Source organism: Diorhabda carinulata, chromosome 2 (genome assembly GCF_026250575.1).
Source record: "Diorhabda carinulata isolate Delta chromosome 2, icDioCari1.1, whole genome shotgun sequence".
Taxonomy (NCBI): Eukaryota; Metazoa; Arthropoda; class Insecta; order Coleoptera; family Chrysomelidae; genus Diorhabda; species Diorhabda carinulata.
The window spans coordinates 34,811,390-34,837,689 of NC_079461.1; the positions used below are offsets into that span (position 1 = coordinate 34,811,390).

Here is a 26,300-nt window from a genome sequence, read left to right on the forward strand (position 1 = left end):
TTACAAGTCAAATCAAAAATTACTCACCTAACGCTCCGATAGGTCCGACAGCTAACCTCAAAGGACTGAACGACGTCGACGTTAGAACTGACGATGTAAGTGATGATAATGCCGATGACATCAACGGTGATTGACCGCCAGAAGGTAAAAGCCCAAACGAAGGAAACATCGAAGGAGCACCACTGGGTGTTAGTGGTCCGGGACTCGTAATCGGAGGTTGATTCCTCGGTGTTAAATCAAGAGCACCTATAGAATTGTCAGATGGTGCCGGACTACTGGCTTGTTGTGAAGACGGAGGACGTGGAATCTAAACAGAATATTTCGAATAAAAACGATACTTTCAAAAAATGGAATCAACTAACCTGGACGGACGTATTATTAGGAGAAGATCGTAAATCGGCACTTCCGGGACTAGTAACTCCGGATTGACTTGGAGATTTATCGCCGTTTTGAAGCGGAGGTGGCGTAGTCGTTCTATTAGAGCACAAATCTTCCGCTGAACAACTGAGCCCACTTCCAGAAAATTGCGACGCCGGCATTCCGACATTTTGAACATCCGAAGGCGATGAGGAAAACGGAGGTATTTGAGGATTATCGCACGTACTCATCGCATCGTCGTCGTCGTCATCTTCATCATCGTCCATACTACCATGCTCAGATTTGATATCTCGGTCACATCGCATATTGAGAGGCATACCGGAATGGCCTAACGGGGAAAGTCCCGGAGCGGCAAAACCTTGATTAAGGAATGGATGTATGGAATTCGGAAGGCCCGGAAACCCACCAGGGGAAGGAAAATCTTTGATTTCGGCTGCTTGGATTTGTTCTGGAGTGAGATCTGTCGGTTCTCCAGTGTGGAGGCGGATATGTTGTTGAAGCACCAAAGCGTTCGTGAATTTTTTATGGCAAACGGGACATTGATGCAATACTCTCATCGGAGGTTTAGCACGATGAACACCCATGTGAGTCTTCAGATTACCTTTGGTCGTGAAAGCTCGTCCACAAATTTTGCACCTGAAAGGGCGTTCGCCCGTGTGTGTCCTGTAGTGCATCTGGAGAGCGCTTTTGCAGGATAATACTCGATGACATATCACACATTGATTAGGATCTGATAATTTGTGTTCTATATTATCTACTAGTTGTTGTAATTTACTGGTTTCCGAAGTTTTCGTAACTTCGATCAAACTCTCCCACGAGTTGTCGTTACTACCCGGTCTGGGTAATAGATTCGTGTAAATGGATGGATCCTTGGTGATATCTGGTAAATAATTGATAGGGAAATGTCCTAGACTTCCTGAAGAGGTACTGCTCGGTGGTGAACTTGTATTACCGAAAGAAAAATTCGCCGGTAATCTTTGTCCGGTTGATATGCTTAATGGACCAGTTATGGAATTATTTCTGCTCGATAAATTTTCTGGTTCGTCTTGAACGTTTTCGTTCGGTTCACCTCCCGGTGGACTTCTCGGTTCTAAAAGATCTTCGTTAGAATATTTGCTACTATTACTACAATCGTCGTAATGTAATGAAGACGAATACGGTTCGTGTTCGTTTTCATTGTCGGTTAAATTCGTTTCTTGTTTCGGTGTTATTATTTGTGAGTGAGTATTAAGTACGGGTTTGGTTTCTTCTACGGAATCTTTTTCTCTCTTATCTTCTCGTTCTGGCGAATGCATTTTATCTTCTACGGGCGATGGAGATCGTGGAGGTTTGCTTAAATCGGCGGGCGTTTCCTGTTCTTCTCTTTTTAAAAACAACGGGTGAGGTGGAAATAATCTTGGTGGATGATCTAAAAGTCTATGAGGCGAAGGTGGGATTTGATTTCCGACTACTACGTCGGTAGGTTGTGGAACTTGAGGTCTGAATAATGGTAATGAAGTTGGCGGGAAATGAGGACCTGTCGGAAATCCAAGGTGAGGATGATGCGGCGGTCCTCCGGGAGATAAAGAAGATTGTTGTCCTAGCTGTGCTAATAAAGGTGGATGATATTTATCAAGATGTTCGGGTACGGGATTAGGATTCATTTTGATATGCGGAAATTTTTGACTGTGTCTTTGAAAATGCACTTTCAAATTGCCTTTAGTAGTGAAACGACTTCCACATACGTTACATTTGTAAGGGCGTTCACCGGTATGCGAGCGGATATGTATTTGAAGGGCCGAATCGGAACCGAACACTTTACCACAATATCTACAACGGTGTTTGAAGAACGGTTCGTTTCTACCTTTCGATTCATACGGCGACATAGATCCCTTACTCCTTCTAAATGCTAATTCGTCTGCTAAATTGGTAGCTAATAAACCTTGGCTGGCATTATCTAATACTTCTTGAGCTCGTTTTTGCAACATTTCCAACGTATTCGGTTCTTCTAATATTTGTTCATCGTTATGCGTTATAATTGTGGACGCTAATGACGAAGATATCGAACACATCGGAGGTTGAATTTGCTGAGCCATCGACGATGGAACCGAAACTTCCGGCGATGGAGGTTCGGCAGCTGGTGAAGGTTGCACGTTAGGCGGCATAACTGGAGGTAGGGAAGCTGGAGTCGGTTCGCGAGATGTAGGTAAAGCTTGAGGTGGTGGTGAACATCCCGATTGATTTTGTTCACTTTCATCAACATTTTCGGATGCCGAAGGTGAAGTGGCAGCTGTTTCTTCTTCATCTCCTTTGGTTCTATCTATTTGAAGCTGATGTTGGAGTTGATTGATAAGCTGTAGCTGTAATACTTGTTGGTGTTGTAAGGTGAATAAAGTCGATTGTAGAACAGCTAATTCTTGTAATGCTGCTTCGTTATCGGCGTTGTTTGCCATAGCCGTTGCCGCGAATTGAGCTACGGCTACTTTGGTATTCTGCAAAGCTTCCAACGTCACATGACCTGGTGCCGCCGATAGAGGAAACGGGAAACCTAATCTTTGACTTTCGGCATCCGGAGAATGTTCTTCGACGCTATTATTATTAGCGGCGTCTTGTCGATTTCTCCGCATCTTTTCTATACCTTTATTACCCGTTTCTTCATCGTCATCGTCGTCTTCTGATACCACCATATCTTCCGGATCTGAATGAGCTGGGTCATCGTGTTTTATAGCTTTTTTGTCGCACTCTTCTTTGTGTGTTAAATATTCTTGTACATCTGTGAATTGTTCCTGGCATCGTTGACACATTAGTACTTCAGGTAGTTCTTCGGGAGCAACGGGTTCGGCTGAAACGAAAAAAATTATATAGTCAAAAGTCACATATTGGAATCATTAAAACTTCTGGTGAATTTAGTTACAGATACTGGCATATAAAAGATTTCATAGTTTTGACAAATTTGTTTGTATAAATTATTTAAGTTGTTTAAGTCAAATAAATTTACCTTCAGCCAAACCATCATTGTTGAGGTGATAAAAGTTTATCAAGTTTATATAATTATTAAATACGGCATCTAATTCTTCATTATCAATCCTGAAATTTATATTAGTTAGTCTGTGTTTCTTTAAAAATTTCGATTTTTGAGGAAAATTATTAACGACAAATATAATACATGTAAGTACATTTTAAACGTTTCATTTTCTTGTCTGTCGTCTTTTCCTTTCCTTTCTGTTTTATATTCGCCTGGATCTTACTTATTATTTTAACTTTGATTTGGGCTTCTTTTTAATTCAATCTCTTCTGTATATTACAAAGATAAATTGTAGAGACAACTAATCATAAAATCATGATGCCTGGGCAGTTTTCTTTCTTCAATTCGTTCAAATTTCTTATAAAATGTTTGGTTTAATTGAAACGAACGAAAGTTTGATATAAAAATCTAAAAGAATTTGGTCAAAGTCTTCGTAAAAGTTCTAAGATGACCAAGATACAAAGATCATCTTTGTGTACATATGAAGAAAGAATATGTTGAACAAAAGTAAAATGATAAGAAGAGATTGTAAGGAATCGAATCAGGAGAAGGAGGTTGTAGTTTTGAGATAGTTATTTAGAAAATGAAACGAATTAAGTGAAAAAAAAGGTAAAAAATTAACCCACAATACTCTTTAACCTACACTACCGATCAAAAGTTTTTCCTCACCCCATAATCCATTCATCGCCATGTTTTCGTTTAGTCGGTGAATGCGACAAGTTAAAACTTGCAAATACTTTCAGAATTTTTCAACTATGGATTATTTATTAAGGGTTTATGATTGTAGTTTAGTCCCAGTTATCAATAAGGTGCTGAGATTTATGCTTTTTGTTAATTTCGTATGCGTTTTGTTTTCGTTCTCACTAATTCAAACTTGTAAGTTTCAAAATGGGTAAAACCAAGGAACTATCGGTTGAAACTCGTGCATCAATCGCAAGTCTTCATATTCTAGGCAAAAGTAATATTTAAAATACCCCGTGAGCTACAACTTGATAAAACAAATAACCACCAGGAGCTTTGGCGATAGAAAATGTGCAGGAAGGTATCGAAAATCCATAACTGCTGAAGATTGTATTGATAAATAAACTTGATCAATAACTCGCGAGCCCAGAGGTAGCATCTCAGTAAAAGGAGAGAAACTGATCCCGACTGTAGAGCACAGTCTAGGCTTGGTGATGGTTTGAGGATGTTTTGGAGGAAATACGACTGGAGACCTGGGAAATATTGGAGAGAAATGTGATACGTTTTGGTCTTCGCCTGATCAGCAAAAAATTTATCTTCCAGCATGACAACGATCCCAAGCTTTCCTCGAAGTTGAGTATTTGAAAGAATTGAAAAGCAAAAATGTACTAAAAGTAATGATTCATAAATTGGACAGTCACTAAGAAATTCCTTGACCAATTTGATTAGTTTTGAGATGATTGTGATTGAACGTGATTCCAAATAGTTCGTCCATCTTCCAATGGTTATAATTTCCTCTTGGAAGGTACCAGGGTGGTTTGTTTATATATTACCAATCACTCTGCAATACCAACAATACCTTCTGGAAATTCGACATTGATTGACATATCTACATATGTTCTTTAAGATACAAATATCAAAACTGATCTTATCGTTATTATTTTTTGTGTTTCGCGCAAACTATAGGATGGAAAATACTGTTTCTAACATAAAATAGGTGGTTTTACTTCAATTATTATGTCTTATATACCTACTCATGTTTGAATATGTTCTGGTTTGTCGGTTTCGCTATGTAGGTTATCAAACGTGAATATTGAACAATTTGAGAAAGGAAATCAGTTTATTTGCGACTCAATATAAGTGTATCTTTCAGTTCACGTCACACGATACCCGTAATACCTTTTAAGTCCTTAAACTACTTTTCTGACATAGAAATGAAAAAAAAAATAATATTCACAAAAATATATTGTAAAATAAGACTTAATCTTGCAGCATTCAAGTTTTTAGAACAAGGTAAAGTTGTAGAGTTGCGTAGAATATAATAAAAGACGAAGCTTTCTACAAAAATCTCTAGGATAGTATCTGGGATATGGTGGAAGCTTTTTATCCATTGAATTTAAATCAATGGATAAAAATTAATGTTCTATAACCAAATACAGAAATTAAAAGACTTCAATATTGTATTTAATATAGTATTTGAATTGTTTTGACAAGTTTACAAAGACTTATTATTCTGCCGCATGACTGAAATTTATTGAAATAATTTAACGTATTTTTTGACCACACCTCGTAATTAAGTAACTACTTATTTTACTGAATGTGCGAGTAGTATTATTTGTATAGTTTTTTTCAGTTATTTAAATTCCTGCTAGTAGTAGTAGAAATGGAGGGGTAGTAAAAATTTATTCACCCCTCTGTTAGAATAATTTTCTATTAAATTGCTTGAAGATTATGTCGTATGGTAAGTTTGATCAACTATATTGACAAGAACGAGTTTCTTATTTCTTATATCGGTTTTTTAGGTTTCTCCTGATCAAAAATTTGAGTTTAAAACATGTGATGAAATTGAAACAAAATTTTAATACGTAAAGTTTCTCTCAAATATACAATCGAATCGATTTTTATAGATATTGGGCCTACTGGAACAGATTTATTTAAAAGAGTGTTTCATCTATTAATTTATTAAAAAAATGAAGAAAAAAATAAAAAACTGCGTTAAAAATTGATCTAACTCGATAAATAGAAGAGTAATTTTCTTTCTTTCGGCTGTAGAAAATTGAAAAATTAATTTTTCTAAATATTCGTTTTTACGGCGGATTCACGGGAAAAATTATGGGAATAAAAAAAAATTAAAACTTATATTGGTTTAAGGGATTTAAATTTTCATGAAAATGCACTCATTGACGGATAATTGTTGATAACTTTTTTGTAAATAATCGAATAAAATTTTTTTATTTTTTTTAATAATCTACACAAAAAAACGAACAAATTGAAAAAAAATTTATGCAAAAATGTTGATTTATCATGTTTTTACAATTAAAAATAGTATCAATTTCTCAAATATAATCTTTTTTATTAAGTTATTAAGTTATATGAAAACAAAAAATTGTTAAAATCAAAATTGAAATTTTTTACCATTAAAAAAATGGTATCTTACTAAGGTGGACTGTTAAAAAGAATTGGAAGTGGGGCAAGGGGCATTTGAAAAGCCGACATTTCAATTTACCTCAATTCTTTTTTCCAAAATGATCGTTTCTTGTGTGAATTAACAAAAAAAATCAATAAAATGCGTTGGTAAAAAGTTATGAACGGTTATATGTGAAAAAATGTTGTTCTGATCACATTTAAAGTCTTAAAACTATATGAAATCTCCAGGTGAGGAATTTCCCATATTTTTTATCATAAATCCGCCGTAAAAACGAAAATATTATGAAAAAAATAATCGAAATCGGATGATTTTTCGATTTTCTAGAGCGAAAGTATAAAATTACCAATTCCAATACCAAAGATTTCTTCCACCTCTGAATCTAAAATATAAACACTCACAAAACTACGTATTCCACTAACACAGTAATCAAAACAACAACACTACCAAATATAAATTTGAAAATATATATTTCGAATGACTATATTAATCATAAATCGATAAATACATTTGTCGTTAATAAATTTTCACAATATCGTTAAATAATACCGTTTGTGTGATTGTGTGAAAACATGAATCATCTGAGACTGGAGTCTCAACAGTTGCAACGTCTGCTCAAACGAACACATAACGACTGAATATTAACCGGCAGCGGCGGCGGGAGGCAACCTCGATTAGTATAGGTCCAGATATTATTAAATGAGATATGAAAGTAGTGGGGACGTCAGATATTAGGGGGTATAAGGAGCAAGCGCGAGAGATGATGAACTGCTTGCGGAGAACCAGCCAGGGACTCGGTTATGACAAGTTGGGCGGTGTCATGTATTCATAAATAAAACACACTTGTTGCATAGCTATAATCCCCGCCTTTTCAGGTCCGCCCAGGTTTCCATATCCATATCGCATAAAGAGTTTGACAGGTTTGAATAGTATCTTTGTTCCATTAGTATTATGAATATGTTTATAACAACAACGGCTAAAAAACACTAATTACATTCTGTCAAACTAAAAAAGAATATAGACAATATATTAATACTGATATCAATACGGAATTTCGATAATATAATATACAGAATTCTTATAAATAATGTCAGCGAGTTCTTTGCAATCTTGGTAAAACCGTTCTTTGAATTGGGACGCAAAAAATTGTCGCACTACATTTTTATCATCTTGTATACATTAAAATTCAAATGCTGGATGTGGTCGGCTCGGAAAGATCGACAATCTAGAATGGTTTTGATAATATTACAGATAATTCTTATAAATAATGTCAGCGAGTTCTTTAAGATCTTGGTAAAACCGTTCTTTGAGATTGGATGGAAAAAAAAATTGTCGCACTACATTTTTAACATCTTGTATGCATTAAAATTCAAATGCTGGATGTGGTCGGCTCGGAAAGATCGACAATCTAGAATGGTTTCGATAATATTACAGATAATTCTTATAAATAATGTCAGCGAGTTCTTTAAGATCTTGGTAAAACCGTTCTTTGAGCTTAGATGGAAAAAAAAATTGTCGCACTACATTTTTAACATCTTGTATACATTAAAATTCAAATGCTGGATGTGGTCGGCTCGGAAAGATCGACAATCTAGAATGGTTTCGATAATATTACAGATAATTCTTATAAATAATGTCAGCGAGTTCTTTAAGATCTTGGTAAAACCGTTCTTTGAGATTGGATGGAAAAAAAAATTGTCGCACTACATTTTTAACATCTTGTATGCATTAAAATTCAAATGCTGGATGTGGTCGGCTCGGAAAGATCGAAAATTTAGAACGATAGATAGAACACTAAACCTAAGTATATAATTCCAGAAGACATACAAGACATTCCGCTTGAATTGACTCTTTTTGCGACCGGTTCTGTTAATTGTCTTCTGTCTTATTACTGATTTTCCATTTTTGATCATAAATAACAAAGCATCTAATAAAACAAACATCTTTTGGTACTACAAGAAGCTGTTTACTCGGCTAATCGCTTGAATTTCATGGATTATATGCGGATGGATGCGCCAACTCGGGATTGTGATATTTCAGGTAAACGAAAAGGTAGTTCAAGTACATAATACAACTCGAGAATGATTCATTAAGAGTATTACCAGTAATTAAATACCCAATCTACTTTGTAAAGTTGGAAAATCCAAAAATTACAATCTAGAGTTTTTAAATCCTTTAGGTTAGTTTAAGTTATGTAAGCCTTTGAGAAAAACTCGTCCAAAGGTACTAGTTCACTAGAACTGATGTACATTTCTTCAGACAAATCCTCAATACCCGGTAAAAAGTTTGTTTTGATTAACTGATAAAAATTGAGGGCCAAGATTATCCTTATTTCGAAAAGGGTCCTCAAATCTGACAAATTGCTAATTCTACCGAATTTAATTATAGTATTGGCGGTGTCAGTTATTGAAAATTTTACTATAAGGCTTAGAAAAGCTGGAGAACATCATGTAGGTGTTGTCCAAAGGATCTGAATTTGTAAACAAGGCTTCATACTACTGGAACGGAGAAGCATTCGAAAACTAAGTTAGCAGAAAAGCTAAATCTAATCTTAAACTTAACCAATTTACTTAGAGGGAGTTTACCACAGCTGAGTTTGATAATATTATCTATAAAATGGCGAAAAATAATGAAGGCTATTTGTACTTTTTTAGAGCATCATATTCGCCTCTTAATATACTGTTTTACTTTCAATTTTCTTGTTAATATCAATTTATTTGAGACTGTTAACTCTATTAAGCAAAGAAATGACAAGAAGACATTGTCATTGTCGTTGCTGTGTAGCCATATGAAAACTATTAAATTATGTCTCACTTTATGGACGAACTGTATAATTTCTTATCTTTTATTAAATATAGCTCCAATTCGAAACGTAGCAAAGGATAAATTGTTTGTAATGAGATTAATAAGGTAAATAGGTTACATACTAACTACTACTATTCAGTTAACGAGTTTGAAATGATTAACCTTTGACGAGTGAGTATTTTTAGTACTTACAATCGATTCTTTTGCTTTTACTACTCAAGTTCATTTGGTTAGTTATTTGGAATTCTACCAGTTGCCAGTTAGAAACGAAATATTCCCACAGAACCGTTTTAAATATAACAAAATAATCGTTTTATATGTATAAATACTCTTAGTGAATGAGCTTTTAAAATAATTGGGGTGAGTACGCAAACCTCATCGTTGTTGGTGCTTTGTCTCCTTTTTCTCCCCCTAGTTCTGTAGGTGATACAAGGAGGTCTTTTCGCTTAGCTCCAAGGACTAGATTACTGAACTTCGTTAAGGTTTATCGCGCTGTAGTGTCACAATTAGAGCTCAAAATAATCATAGATAAAAAATGTCTTTATACAAGATTTTAATATACTCATGATGATTTATTCGTAACGAAAAGTTTTGTACAACAAGTCAGTGAGATTAAAATCTGGATAATATGGTGCTAATTTTGAAGTATTGTGATTAAATTTGATTGAATTCATAAATCTTAAACTAAAAATATTATTATATAAGTGAGTCCAGTGGTTTTAATAATAATATATCTAAATAAAATACAAACTACTAATTTGGCAACGTCTTTAAAAAGTTTACAATGTTACCAATAATTACTAATTCTAATTATGATATAATTTGCGTAATTTCACTTGTACTGATATGAGGGTTAATAAATTTGACTTATCGCGAAGTTTCTTGCTGCTAGACGTGCCTGAAAACTTCTTTGTGTGGATGATGACGATGATGATGATGTATGGTTGGATGGAAAATATGTTGACACAACTCAAAAGAAAACAAAGTGACTAGTATGCAAGTTATAAATAATTTAAAGGAATGGATTCCAAGTCCCCATGTAGGAACTCCCAGACTTAAACTCCCAAACTCGACCATCCTATAGTCAACCAGGCTTGGCAGAACTTTGATTAACTATATAAAGTTTTGTTGTATTATCTTATCCATAATAGACATCTCAATATTAAAAGTAGTATAATTTCTTTATATGTTTAAAGCCTGGTCCAGATTTTCAAACGAAGCGAAGGATATTGTTATCATCCCAGATTCCCCTCAAGTCTGGGTCAATAATGGCTTCCAAGCTAGGGCCAGATTTGTACATACTGGGTCCAAATTTGGACCTATACTGGGTCCATCGCAAAATCCTATATGGGTCCATGATTTGTTGTTAATTTTATTAAAAAATCATTTAAAAATTGATTTCGGAACCGCTGTAAGTTTACAAAACATGTGATTTCACACTAGGGAGGGTGGAGTCTCACAAATGTGACCAGCTATTACAAGGATGAAGGAATGGGCAAAAAACCATGATTTATGGACGACCCCTTAATAAATCTTGTAACATGTTTGTGATTTACTAAACATTTTCTACACATTCTATGTATAATTAAACATTTTTATATTAAACATGATTCTGTTTTGTTCAACACGTATCCTCCATAATTAGAATGAAGAGATATGAAGTTCAGTTCTAAATTTAATCATAAATAAGATTTGTATTTACAATAGAAGTAAAAGTTCACAGTAAACAACTTGGCAGTTCACTTTCACGATATTTATATAACACGCGGTTTATAAATGATACAAGATTTACATTGCAGTTGTTTTCATTTCTCTAAAAATCATTCCATCGCACTTGGCGTATTCTAATTTATTGTAGTTGATTTGAAACTAATAGTGGAATCTAAAACTAGATAATGCTTTACAGATTTGTGATGAATAAAACGTACAAAATGCAATTTATTCAACAAAACAACTGTGACAGCGATGGACTTTGAAGCCATAGAGAAGCATTTGCTTAATTTAACCAGAAGAAGACATCCTTCACGCTACTACAACAGAAATTGTCTTATAACAAAAAAATAAGTCAATCGTTTGTAGTAGTTATTAAAAAAATCTACATCTATACAAATAATGTTGTAGAGGCAACGTTTTGTTTAAGAAGTACAGTAAATCGATATAAAACTCGGAAAAACCTCCAGACAAAACTGACCAGCGCCTCCAAAAACTTATTTCTTACTAGTCTGTCAGCACCGATGCGAAAGAGTTCGGGGGGTTGTTGTACTGCAGCGGATTCTTAGGTTTTCAAGTCAAGATTTTTGTTTTTTTTCCTAGACCCCTTTGTCTAGATATTTTTCTTTGCAAGGTGGCTATTTGTTTTAAAAATGCACATTGTACGTTGGTGAATCTTTTCAGGAAAATTATTTTTTGTATATTCACTGAAAGGATGAAATTTTATAAAAAACTTGAAGCAATCATCTTATCGAATCACATATAACCATATCAGGCGGGTAAGGTGGATTATTTTTACGTAAAAATCAAGTAAACAGTACCAAAAGAAAAAGTAAAAAACTATTAGTCATTAGAGATTATATTTCAAATTATGTCAACTCTATTTAGTGACGCAATTAGATTTAACTTTAAAGTTCAATATAGAGGATTCCGGCTAAGCAAAGGGGAAATTTTTAAGCTGCAATTACATCATCTACATTCTTTTTAATTGAAGGACGACACAGATATTCTTAAATAAAGTCCAAAATTGAAGACCCCATTGGTATTCCAAAGATTTGTTGGTAATTTTAATTATTATAAGAGAAATATGTGTTATTAAGAATTATTGATTCCAAAGGAATATTTTGGTATATGAGAAATCAAAGTTTCGTCGAGTTTGATGGTAATAATCGCATATTAATGGAGCCTAATTCTAAAACTTCTGAATATAATATAATTGTTTAATTATTAAAATTGTAATTTTAACTTATATCATTTGCGTTGTAGAGCTATACTACATCTAAACCTGGACATACATCTGTGATAATACCATATCAGTAGAAATTAAGTTAATTAAATGAGTCGCAGATTTGTTGATGACAATTCTTATTACTAAATGTTATTTTTTATGTGAATATTGTCAAAATTCCTTTTCCAGGATTGCCATCAACTAATCCAAACATAAATCCTATGAAACATCTATGGAAAGGCCCAAAAAATTCGTTAATCGTTAAGGACACCAGTATATTAAGACGCAGTCATACCAGCGCAGCACAGAGTAGTTTCTGCAACTTATATTTTCACTAGAGCGCGCGCTAATTGCTGCGCAGGGCAGAGCAATGCAGTCTGAAAATGGACTGCTTCGTACTTGTTGCCGAGGCGCAGAAACTGTGCAAGTTTTCCAACGGATTAAGAGGAAAAGTTGATTGAATTGGAGCGTCTTTATCCAGTTTTCTATGATAGTTTTTTCTTTCTTATTTTCTGATGAAGTAGACCTCAAATCCAAATATTGTTTTCCACTATACGAGGTAAACTGTGCGACAGTACATTGTGTATGATCTCAAACGTAAAAAAATACTTTTTGTGTTTAAATTGAGAATTATACAAAAACTTGAATGATATATTATCTACATATTAATCGATCATACACATGTTTAAAGCATTCACCCGTCATTTGATTTCCGCCCCTGCATGAAATTAAATAACGACCGACAGAGAAAGGGCTTCAATGCAATAATAAGAAACACGATATTGAAACCCTACATAAACTCCGTCTCAAAACTTCCTGCCGTTTTAATATATTTTTTTTCCATAAATTTATAAATTTAGCATCTTCTGTGTCTCATCAAACGAATACGGATATATTTAATAAACAAAAAAATAGTAATTTTCTGTCGCGTGCTGTAGATGGGGTGAAATAACACCTAAAAAGCTCTACTTCCCCTTTTTGTAATAATAGCAGGGTTATGTATCTGCGGAAGCGTATTTTAAATATTTTCCAAAAAGTTAATCCAGAGGCGGGGCGATAAATTAAACAATTACGAATTGGTAGATGATTTTTATATACTTAATTAATATTAAAATATAATTTGATTCAAAAATTAATCAATTAGTAACTAGTTTAATAGTTTCTACAATTCAGAGTCTTCATTTTATTAATATACCTACATATTTAACGAGAAAACCTTTTACGAAGATAATCCCAAAAGTACTAAGCCTGATCTAGAGATGGCAGCAATTGCCACTTAGAAAGCACACAATCTATACAACGTTTGCTTCAAGTTTGAAGATGCCACGTTGTTTAGTATTTGTTTGACAGCCATCAATAGTGAACGTGGGTCCATCACTTCACACCCGAAACAAAAACAATCAATACAATGGACTGAAAAGAAAGAACCAAGAAGGCAAATACCGTTCCATTCGAAGGGAAAGTCATGGCGTCGGTTTTTTGTGATTCGTTTGGAATAATTTTTATTGATTGATCTTGAAAAAGGGTAAAATATCAACGACGAGTATTATGCAAACGTTTGAACGAAGACATCAAGCAAAAACGACTGAATTTGGCTAAGAAGAAACTTGTTGTTTAATCAAGACAATGCACCAGCTCACACATAATGAAAATCAGTTGTTAGACAAAGAACCTGTCGCAAAGAGTAGTAGTAGTTTGATAATATTGAATTTCCAAACAGTTCAGTCATCAAATAAACTGCCACAGCTGCTAGGTTATGGCTAAAAAATATCACTGCCGATCGAAGGCATTTCAAACTTTCCAATATAAATTTTCTCATCTCATGTGAAAGAGCTGGTGCTATAAGACTATATACTAGATAAAACTATGATTTTGCCCTAGCAATATCAGTATATAGTACCAGGAATGAAGCTGCTGCTAATAAGAATAAGAAGCTTGAACTCATTACAAGGCCAGGTGATTCTCATAAACAAGCAATTAGGAACAGCTTTAACTAGTATCTTCAAATGTTGAAAAGAAGTTAAGTATGATGGTAACATAAGGATTTTACAAAACGTATCGTTTTCTGAGGCTACATTCTGTATCGCAAGAGTTTTTTCTACTGTGTATGTAACGTAGTTATCATTTTTTATGGGTATTTTTGTATAAAAATTATTGATGTGATAACTGGGTGAAGCCCCGCCACTGTTAATCATCATAAAGTCACATGTGACAACAGGCTGTTTTCAGCTTTATGGAAACGGAAGCAGATCTTTCGGCTCGTGCTCGTTCTAGACCATTTGTCTGTCAAACCACCCCTCTCGATAAACATACACACACATATATATGATCCCATTTCTAGTAAAAATTTAGTCGTTTAAGCACTACTTTTTAAATTACCTCGACTTCTCATTTTCTCGTCGTTTAGTTTATAAATAGAGTTTTCTTATGAACGTAGGAACAGTTTTGAGGGAAAGATTTTAATCTACATATCATGTTGTTGTTTTTTTCGGTTTGTCTGAATGAAATATTCGAATTGTCGCTCTTATGAAGATAAATTTAGCGGCTGTTCAAATTAGCGTCTCTATAAGACTACAGAATAATGGAAAACGAAAACCAGTTGGAAAGTTATTTATCTCATTTTTCATGATAAATAATAATCTAACAAAAATTTCGACAATTAGAATGATCCTTAAGTTAATAGAATGCACAAAGTTGTCAAAATTGATCAAAGTTATAAATTATGAGCAATACCACGCAAATATTAAAGTTTTTTATGTCATCTTCATCACGACTTCCTGAATGGTTATTCAAACTGAAATATTTCTTCATATATTCGAATTTTCTCGGGAATTTAAAAGCGAAAAATTGAGTATTTAAAATAGTGTTGAGGGCAAACGCGTGCAGAATTATCTCGATTTATAACATGCAAAGGTAATACTTAGTGTTGGTACACCCACAGCTGATTATACCAACATTGTTCTTTGGAAATAATAGGTATTTGAATATGTAGGAGAAGCACGAATACTCTCGAACTCCTCTATAATATAGATTAAAATAAATCAATGCGTGGCTGTAAAGTTCACGTAAAGAATCCGAGTACATGACTCAACTACTACTGATTGTATTAATACTGTGTGAATGCCAATCAAAACATTCATCATCCTCCACTAAAAATAGTTTCACTGCGCTTATATTTAAAAAATAAGTGATCGTTTAAGATTTTATGAGATCCCACCAGTGACGGATTCAAGCCCTAGACCCCGTTCTTTGCCCCGACTAGGTGAACTTCAATAGACAGTAATACAAGATAATTAAATCGTAACTTGCGAGTATATATGTTTTTACTTATTTTAGAATGGAAAAAGTTTTATTTCCTGAACAATTTGTAGCCGGAATATTCAAAAAAAAATCCGAGAACAATACCCACAATCCAGTAAACATCTGAAAGATTCCGTGAATACGATACAGTTAATAATGGAAATGAATACATTCATTACCTAATTTCTCTTCCAAATCGTCAGGATATTCAATAACTACGAAAGCCGTTTTTTTTTCAACCTCCGATACGCTATAAATAAAAGACAAAATCATATAAAACAATAATTTTATTATCAAAAGATTCAATTTTCGACATAATCACCGAAAAGATTGATATATCTGTGGACAATACCATCTTCAAAGAGAGTTACCACCAATGGACAGACCTTGAAACTTCTGGAAGCTCCGAAGACAAAACAGTAATGGTGAATCTGCGGTTTTCTTCAACCATTCTGTCAACTCGTTGAACTAAGTCATCTGAAACGACAGATTTGCCTCCTTGGCTCCCTTCATCATTACGGCCATCTTTAATCTTTCGATACCATTCACGCACAACACCATCACTCATGAAGTGTTCCCCATACACACGACTCATTCTCCGATGGATTTCTGTAGCACTATGACCTTCAGCCTGTAGAAAACGAATCACACTTCGTAATTCACACTTGGTGGGAACATCAATAATGCCGGACGTGTTTACGAGACTGTAGCACAACGCCGACTGACGCCTGTCCGCACGGAGCGATCGGAGGTTGAAGAACAAACAGCCCTCGTAGTTTAATGGCAAAACTTAAGACGCTTTTACGTCCGGTTAATTGTAGACAATAAACATTTGTATGAAAATTTTCTCGACCAGATAAAAAAATTCTTGGTTATCATAATAACCATGAACTTCAGATAGTGCTATGGGTTTTTCTTCATGTTCAGAAAATTGTCTGTCTCTCATGTCTTGAAGAAATGAACCGAAAGGTCTATAAATCCGCACAACTTGTACTGAAGAAACTGTATAGTTCTTAGAAAGTCATTCAACTGGACATGATTCAACCAAATTTTACGAATGGTCAGTACAAGGAACATAATCTGCTAAAGGAATAATGTTTGCGATTCGTTTTAATCAATGATTGAGAAGAATATTAATGAAGTTGCAGCAATTCCTGAAATAGATTGTCTTTCCTTCTGGGCCTCACTGGCTTAACTGTAAATCCATTACTGGATCCTACGCATGATGGTAACCGAGTTTGATGAAGCATTTATGCAAGAGTTTCATAAGATTATAATCCATTACCACAATAATGGATTATATTCACTATTTTAACGAGACACCAAGAGTTGAAGAAAGGACTAGAAACGTGATATATCGAATAGTTACTTCAGATATTTATGAAGGACTGACCATAACATTAATTCAATCAGCTACACAATGATGGCAATACGTATTTATATTTACTGCTTCTACTGGACACTCTGAAGCAGACAAATGCTACCTTTGGATGACTCTAATAATAAAATTGGCGAGGGCGCAACAGCGAGGCCTCTTTTCCTTTATTTCCAAGATCTACCGTATGAATAAATCATACCAAACACGACCAAACAGATAATTCCTAATTCATACAGACCTTTCCTAGTACTCGTATTTTTGCCAAGTACTTTTTCAATAATTGTCAATTCTTTCTTGCGGAAACTGTACAAGAGGCATGGTCAACGTTTTTCTTATAATAATGTTAATATAAGGAAAGATGTTTTCCAATTAATTTGTATTCATAATTTGATTCATTCGATTGGCGTCATGTAGTGGTTATTCGTAAAATGGGAAAGAAAAACTAAAAGAAAAAACAAACTTTGTTATAAAGTTGAAGCGTAGAATTAGGAAAAATTATATTTTGCCTCGCAAAGCTCCTCTAAGTGCGAGGCCGTAGACGAAGACGCCTCCGCCTACGCTTAGCTACCACTAGGCTCCAATCTATATACAACAAGAAGTATTTTAACAATATTATGATATAGAATTGAACGATAGATATATCGAAGTCGATTGTAACATTTTTATTGAAAAATAATCTAATAGTTTTTACCCCTTAAATATATTGAAACTAAAAATATGATTTGTTTATTCAAATGCCCATTATTTTGTCGGATCTATTATAAATTCTATCCGAAACCGTTAACTCATGTTTAATCATTGAAATTTTTGTAGAACGCATTGACAATAAAGTTAAAAGAAGCAGATGTGTGGGAGGGACACCCTCATCTATGTCATTCGACGGGGAGCTTCGAATAATTGACAATTCTTATGTGACAGTTGTGCAATTGACCGAATTCGTCGTATCTATTAAACCGTATTACTCCCCCGCAATTTGATGATTTATTGGTATTATAGAGGACGAACAGTGGCGATTCCAAAGGGTAACTGAACAATTTATTTCTTCACTATCGATTGCTAACTGTGACCCACCATAGCTTGCAATTAATAATAGAAGAGATCAAAAAATTCATCACTTCTCTCTCACAATCATTTCCCGAAAAATATACATAAGTCGTTTCTCGAAAAATCGGTCTTTAACGTTGTCGAAAACAGTTCGACAGTTCGCCGCTAACAAATCGTTTAAAGGTGTGAAAGACATTCTTAAAACGGGCTCTGTTGCCGACGCGTCGAGATCTGGATGACCGGTATCTGTAACAACTAACGAATGGAAGCAGTGGCGCTCGAAGATTAAAGTGGGTAAATACACAACGATCCAATAATCACGAATATCCGTCATTTTATACATGACGGAGCTTTACTTAATGATATTTGCAATGTTTTCTTTTACATCATCATTAATTTAGACAAAACTTCGGATAAAACAAATAAAGGAAAATTTGAGGTTATACAAAACCATCTAAGTTAAACTGTCAACTCTCAATTGTCAATATTGAAGTCATATTTAAGGTTAAATTAAAGTTGTGTACTCCAGAGCGTCCCGGAAGTGTTTTGCAGTGTCACTTTCACTACATGGAACACTCAAAACGCAACTTTCGGTATATAAATGAATACAGAACGAACAACATTTAGATGGCGTCGTCTAGAAACATTATTTTCAATGATTGTGGCCGCCACTGAATAAGGATCACCTAAAATTCTCTTAGAAATGGGGGCGAATTTTGTGAAATGATAAATTCCGTTGACTAAATGAGGGATATCTTTCAATATTGGGGTATAGATTGTCGTAGCATGGTAAAGCTTTTGTTAGATCGGACGTCATTGTTCCAATTAATAGGTGGGTTATTATTTTCAATTGATGCATTCTACACATTTTATGGTTAAGATTAAATGGCTACAGCTTTAAAGCAGATGGTATTAAATGGTTAATGCTCGAATTATTTCAAAATAGATAATAAAAATAATAGAATTAGACAGGATATGACAACACAAATGCTGCTTTACTGATTTCGTGCTTTAACTCGTTAGAGGTAATGCATCCAAGTAGATTCGGTATTTTTTAAGAACGTGAGGTGTCTCTTTGCTCCAGATATTGTTTACGTGGTCGATTTCAATCCCACGTGGAATTTAAGTTCAAACTACTAGTCTAATTTGTTAAATTTACAGGAACATTGATGACAAAAAGACTTGGCTTTAAGAAACACGATTTGTTGAATGATCCAACACGTCTCATGAGTGACAAATAACTATAGAAGTTACAGTAGAAGTTTAGAAGTTACAAGAGGACGAACAGAATGAAAATACACGTTTTAGATTAAGTAAATAGCAAAAATAAAAACGATATTCTATTCAATGATTGATTACCTGACCAAATGTTATGAAAAGAATGATTGGAGGAGATGGCGAACACTGAGAACGTTGGAGGGAGATAATAGATAACGAGGAGGTCATAAACATCGAATCGATAAATGAAGAAACTGTATTAGATAAAAGCAGTTGCTCGGAAATTTTCTACAGCGACTTGGAAACAAAATTATTTGTACTGAATCGATTTCAAACATCGAACAATGACGATACTTGGATTAACTTTTTAAAAATTGTATCTGATGCTTTGGTACAGAGTCTTATGAAGAGAAAAGCAGAAAGTTGAAGTTGTTCCACAAAAATTTAGTCAATTTCTTCGTGACTACGTTGGGGATGTCCAAAAGAGGTTATACCATAACAGCTGGGGCCGAAAATGAGTCGCATTTGTGTTAATTTCTCAAGAAATTTGTACGGAAAATATCGATTTGATAATACTTTTATTCCATTTTACGTTTATGAATATTTCATCGTATATCTTTTTATAAAAGTTTGTTTGAAAATATGGGTATTTAAAGACTTTTATTATTTTAAGCGTTGGGGTTCTAGGGTTAAGAATGTACCTTATGGTTTATAGATTGCTTCACTTTTTGATGTAGAGCTCTTGTAGAGCTCTGAACTGAAAAGTATAAATAGAAATTCCGTTTTTAGTAAAAAATGTTATTAATATTCAATTCCCGTAGATGTATTTTATGTTAATACGTTTGATTTTTTTTGAAAAATGTAGAAATAACTGAATCCAATCCTGTTTGAACACCTTGTCAGATGATCTGAGTTATATGGCAAGTACCTGGCAGCATACAACGATGCAGGGCCTTTCAATATGCAAGAAAAATAAATCTCAACGTTGCTCTCTTGCTCTCAGCCACAGCGTCCTTTTATAATTAGTGGTTTTTAAACAATGCCCATATCTTTTCTCTTTCTCGCTTTAATCTACAACGCCATGCTGGAGCAGTTGTCGCCATACTTTTGTTTTAATTTAATAGCCTGGTATTTTTACATTTTTATTTTTGCCAGCGTTTTTTGCTCTCGAGCTTTTTTAATGGGTGGCTCTTTTTTTCCGACAATTTATGAATTCGTTTTGTTTTGGTCTACGTAAAGAGCAGAGATTTTTCTGCATTTTAAATAACTTAAATTAATGACTCGGTATATACTCACTGACCGCTTATTTCCTACGAAATAAGGACTTTGAGATATTGCTTTTTTTTCGGGGGAGAATCGACATAATATATGGTTTCCACATTTTATTTTCACCCAAAATTAATACAAATCCAAGTAATTGATGAATTTTTCTTTTGAAAAACGAGTTTCACAAATCTCCACGTCTCCAAACTAAACTAAATAATCTACAAAGCTTGGTTATTTCTATGTACACACTAATCATAATTCATCATAATTTTTTTTCTTTTTCAATCATTGTTAGTTATTCTTTTATGTTTTTTATGTTTTCGAAAACGTAATCAAAGCAGGAAAAGGACTACAAGATAAATCGATGAGCGTTTTCTTTGATAAAAGATCTTCAGAAATAGAAATTACACTGTAAGGGATCTAAGTCATCAATTCAAAACTGTTGGAACTGTCTATTTCTATCCTAACCTTAAGTAGAAGACTTCAAGATGATCGATTGTATCGAAACTTCCTGCAGATCACTGATCTCGCAGTTTCTCTTTACCTAAGTCATCATACTCAGTAGACTGTCGATGACTAGAAAAAAATGAATGGATTCAATCTCCAGATGGTCGAGCAGATCGAGGTAGAGTATGACGCAGACTTGTAGAAAGAGTTTTTGATTGTAATATGTCTCTGAAGCATCCATTCAGTGGGAAGTAATTTTTTAGGAAAAAAATGTTTTGAGATACACACAGAACTGGTTCATATATTCCTCGTCTTTAGAAGTGACATTTGAAGGTTAAAAATCCCTGCGGATCAGATCTGGTGAAAACGATCGGTGATCAATCTACTCGAAGTACATTTCTCGGATTTTGACCATGTCGCAGTGTTAGATGATGCTTTACAATTTTTATTTTTAGAAAAATCTTGACGACGACTGACTTATAGGATCGTCAAACTAAAAATAAGTGTCCAAAATGTATTAAATTTTAGTGAGAATCTGTCAACGCATACGCAAATATATTTCCCAATTTATATCAATAAGTGCCAACATTTTTGGGTGGTAAACTGTTGGAAAGTCCCACCCTAATTTAATGGATCATCTTGGGAAGATCAATAAAACATTTTGTATCTATATAAAAAGCCTGCAATAATTATAGCGTGTTGAAATGTAAAAATTATCCTTAAACAATCAACGAAAACTTACGAAGTAAATTTCATAAATACGAAATTAATTCGAAGACAACTCGCTCACTTCTTTCAACAACGTCATATCTCAAAAATCGGCACTTTCGAGTTATGACTATTTTCTGATTGTACTGAAAGAATAGTATGTCCTTGTAAGATCGTCATATTCTTAACTCAATACTTGGCCTCTAGAGACCAGTAGTGTCGTTTCTGCACTATAAAATATTCCATCAGGGTTTATTTCAAGAGCGTCACAAGCCAGTTGGTCTTGAGTGGTTTAGGAAGAAATATCAGTGCTTTTTAGTGCATTTTTGCATAAGAATTAAGTGCAATTTCTATTCTTATTTTTGTATAAAAAAATGTACTATTTGGATTTAGGACAGTATTGTATGGGAAATGTTTATTACGTTCTAGCACAGTCAGTTTGTGAAAAGTATTGTCATATTTTGATTTATGACGCTATTGCCAATAATGCTTTTTCCCTCATACAAAATGGCTTTTGATCAATTTGTTTTATGACACTCTTTCAATAAAAAGTCAGAAAGTCAGAAAATGTGCAGGTTTATTTTGGAATATGTCATTATTGTCAGTGAAAAACCTACTGTTTTACGTGGTTACTGAATGTAGCTTGCTACTTTATGGATTGTCTTCAATTAGTAATTGACGTTTCTCATTTTCAGTTTGATCATTATGATGACGTCTCGAAGAAAAAATTTATTAGTCTTAGCTTTAAGCATCGATCAACAACATTCACAACATTCATTTCATGTTTATGCACTTTTGTATGAAGACACAGAAAAATTATCGGCTATTATCTGAAAAGAGGTGACGCATAGCAAAAACATCAATTGGAGTCTGAAAAGTGATTTTATTCTACTTCTAAACTTTAAATTCACTCTCCTGAAAAATCGTGTTTTTTGAGATATGACGTTGTTGAAAGGAGTGAGCGAACTGTTTCTTCAGTACATTAAACTGATATTATATTGTCTAATGCACGTTTTGATATTCAAAATTATCGTCTTCAGAGACCGTTAACTTGTATTGAGTAGAATGTTTTTTAGTATATCTGAAACAATTCTATCGATAATCTTCCAAATTGAATAGAATTTTTATTAAATGTTGAATTAACATTAACAGCATTGAAGTGCATTCGTTACAAAGATATGTACTCAGCATTAAAACTCGTGTGGTGTATATTATTAGAATAATCTAATAAATTGCTTATAACAAAGCAATGTAGCAGGTGTAAATATACATGTAACTCAGATGATAACAATGGAAACCTTTTCTCGGACATTCCGAATAAGGCACGTGAATCGAAGAATAATGGTCACGACACTTGAGGCACCGATATCGAAGTTTTTTCCAAAACAAGTCCAAATAATTTAATTTTGGTATTGAATTGTGTAGCTTAATAATTTTTTGTGATGTAAAATCAAAGTCCAAGAGGTTAAAACCTATTACACTCGAGAACTTCTGTACCAAGACGAGCCTTAGTAGCTGATTCCACTTCTCCAAAAAAAGGAGTCCAAACAAATTGACACTCTGATTGTTTGCAGGCTAAATCGGTGTACATAAACCACGTCTGACTGCCGAGTAGGTCTTAAAACTGCAGTTCTTGATAGGATTATGTAAGACAGTTCGGAAGGACATCTACTGTAGTAGTATCGATGAAACAGCGCCAGATCAACGTCCTTTTTTGTATGCTCCAAGCTGTCTAACTTCGTAGATGGACGAATTTAGTCTTTGTAGAGGATGAGACCAAACAAATTGACTTTCTGATTGTTTTCAGGCGAAATATTTGTTCATAAACCACGTCTGACTGCCGAGTAGGTTTTAAAACTGCTGCTCTAGGTAAGATTATGTAAAACAACTCGGAAGAGCATCTGCTCTAGTAGTATCGATGAAACAGAGTCAGGTCAGAGTTCTGTTTTATACGCTCTAAACTGTGCAAGTCCTTAAATTGACGAATTTAGTCTTTGTACAGGATCAGAAGCTGTTGCGGGGTATAAGGAAATTTCAAGGTGTTTAGATGTTCCTTACACCGCTGCTCCAGCTCCAACAAAGTTCTTCGACTTCTTTCGTTGAGATCAAGGGCTTTGAAAGCATCATAAACATTCTCCCCGAACTCCATCTTGTTGAACTCTGATTTTTCAAACTGCATCCAGTTTATTTTTGGATAATGCGCTTCCTTCCGATTCGTGAGGTTTATCTTCATCAAAAACTTGTCGTTTATGTTTAAAGATCAATGAATTGGTCGGATTTTGCAGCAATAATAATGAACGGTGTACGAGGAAAGCATTTATTCAATTCGCCCCGGTTTTTTCATTCAATTTAAATCTACATACTTTTTTCAGTGATGCTCCACCTTTTCTTAATTTTCTTGATGTCTTTCTTTTTCCTGCAAGCTGCAAAAAGTTGCTGCGGGCTTAATCTGGAGAATATGAGGGGTAGTCAACCAATTCAAAGTTTGTTTCGTCTTGATGAAAAAGCAATTATTTCTTCTTCAATAGGTCGATTTTTGCGATTATTGGTTTACGTTTTTGAAGAAATTGAATGGATACAATCCCACGCGAATGAACCTGTCATTACTTTTTCTGGAGCAGGTTCGCCATTTGTATTTTGCTTAAGCTGCGTTAATAAATCTTGGGAAATGTTAATTATGATGTGCTTTTCGTCTAAAGTGACAATACGCGACCCCCAACGTGTTGGTAATTGCTAACGTTTTCGGATAGTATCGCTGGTTATGTTAGTTTTTGGTTTCCACGAATCCCCAAACTTAAACGGCCGCGTTTGAACAAAATGTAAGAATGGTAAATAGCAGATATATTTTTCAGCTTCTTCTCCAACTAATATTATTGAGAAAAACGCATCTTCACCCTCGTATACCCTTCATAAGTGTGCTAAAATGAGTTACAGTCAAAAATACATAATTGCTTTTTGAATTGTAATTCAAATCTCGTGGTATATCTGAAAATTCAGTTTATTTTTCTTAGATTCGAAATTAGTTTTATGATATAATTACATTGTCTTCATGTGTAAGTAATAAAATAATAATTGTGTTTATAAGGGAAATAAAAAAGCTTTCAATAGAATTATTCTGTTTATTCAGAGCCCACATACACTGACAAGCTATTATGTGTTTCAGCAATACTTAAACAAAATAATAGATCATTATTATCTCGAAAATAAAATGAGATTAATAAATATTTGCGTTTAAATAGAACAAAAAAATTAATTTTATTATAGTGATGAAAATATCATGAGAAAAAATAGAGAAATGAACAAGGAATTTTCCGGCACATCTTCGTAGAGCGTGGCTAGCAGATGAAGCGGGGTAAGGAAGTTTCTTCTTCGGTTTAGAGCACAAGGGCTATCCAGTGGTAATCCAGAGGCTAAGAAAAGTGTCTTTTGTAGTGGTGTTACCGTGGATAAAGCGGATCTTGTATTGGAGAAACGACTGATCGCAGAACAAGAGCCTTTTCAGTTGGTGGTTGGGTAAGTTGCAGTAGGCGTTTACTCTATATTCGATTATTATAAAAGGGTAGATTCATCCAAACTTTCCTCCAACTGCTTAGATGAAGTCATTCGTCTCCTTTCAGAGTATTGTTAAGATCGGTTGTACAGCTGTACCAGAAATACCTGGCCCAACAAACATTTTTTTATTTTTTAACGTAATCTCCTATTAGTTGTTTACATAATACTCGCCGTTGATAGTTTTTCCGTTTTCAAGATAGTCAATAAAAAATTATCCCACGCGCATTCCAAAAAACCGTCGCCAGGACCTTACCTGCAGATGGTTAGGTCTTTGCTTTCTTTGGAACCATTTCTCCATTACCAAACACTCGATAAAAACATCTTCAAGATGCTGTTTTTGTTCTAAAATTTTCGATGTACTGAAATGCGGACTATGTCCGCAAGCTCGCGCATTTTCAGTCGACGATCATCCAGTACAGCTTTTTGGTTTATCTTCAACATTTCTGGAGTCGTCATTTAATTTGGTCGATGCTGGTCTTCGCAGGTCATATGACCTCGTTTAAACTCTACTACCCAATATTTTACTACATCCAGAGATTGGTTGGGCTAATGCCTTCCAAATAAAACTGTTGAATCACATAACGATGATCCATGTTTACAAATTCACTATTGATGGCTATTAAACAAGTTTCAAACAACGTGGTGTCTTCAAATTTGAAACGTATATTGTATAGATTGTGTATTTTCCAAGTAACTACCGCCATCTCTAGGTCAGACCGGGTTCTTCTAGAAGTATCTTCCGAAATAATTTTAATTACTGAGGGAATATTGTAATTGTAATAACTAAATTATTTTTTAAATTAAGGAAAATACTCGCTGTATAATGATTTTATCTGAAAAAACAGAAACGTAAAGACGACGATGAGATATGAATGAATTCAAACCTGCTGGTATATAAGGTCTACATTCGAGTCTTAAATGAACCAGTCATCTGGAAGATAAAACTGTCCTTGAAAATATTTGTCGTTCGAGATTTATCAGAAATTTAAGGAAATAAATAAGAAAAACGTCTACTAATTAAAATAAACTCGATGGTTTTTGTGTGGTGGGCCACATACGACTTATTGAGCTAGGCTAACACGAGTTATTTTTATTTCCCCTACTTGTTTACATTAAGAACCGAATTTTGTCTTTAAACATTGAGAAATGAAAACCA

The 26,300-nt window shown here is 34.2% G+C and overlaps 1 protein-coding gene across 7 annotated transcripts in view; it reads right to left on the bottom strand.

Moving 5' to 3' along the window:
• Nucleotides 1-26,300, bottom strand: part of LOC130903985 (homeotic protein spalt-major-like) — a 156,900-nt gene that overhangs the window by 17,399 nt on the left and 113,201 nt on the right. For 4 of the 7 annotated variants that reach the window (XM_057816463.1, XM_057816462.1, XM_057816460.1 and 1 more), the window contains exons 1-4: nt 7,038-7,119; nt 3,356-3,444; nt 363-3,199; nt 28-307 (exon numbers count right to left, since the gene is read on the bottom strand). In XM_057816463.1, the coding sequence (XP_057672446.1) occupies nt 28-307; nt 363-3,199; nt 3,356-3,444; nt 7,038-7,117 (3,286 nt within the window). In that variant the 5' untranslated portion in view covers nt 7,118-7,119. Of the gene's footprint in view, nt 1-27; nt 308-362; nt 3,200-3,355; nt 3,445-7,037; nt 7,120-26,300 lie in introns of those variants that run through there. The other 3 variants (XM_057816465.1, XM_057816461.1, XM_057816464.1) reach the window with 1 other exon arrangement.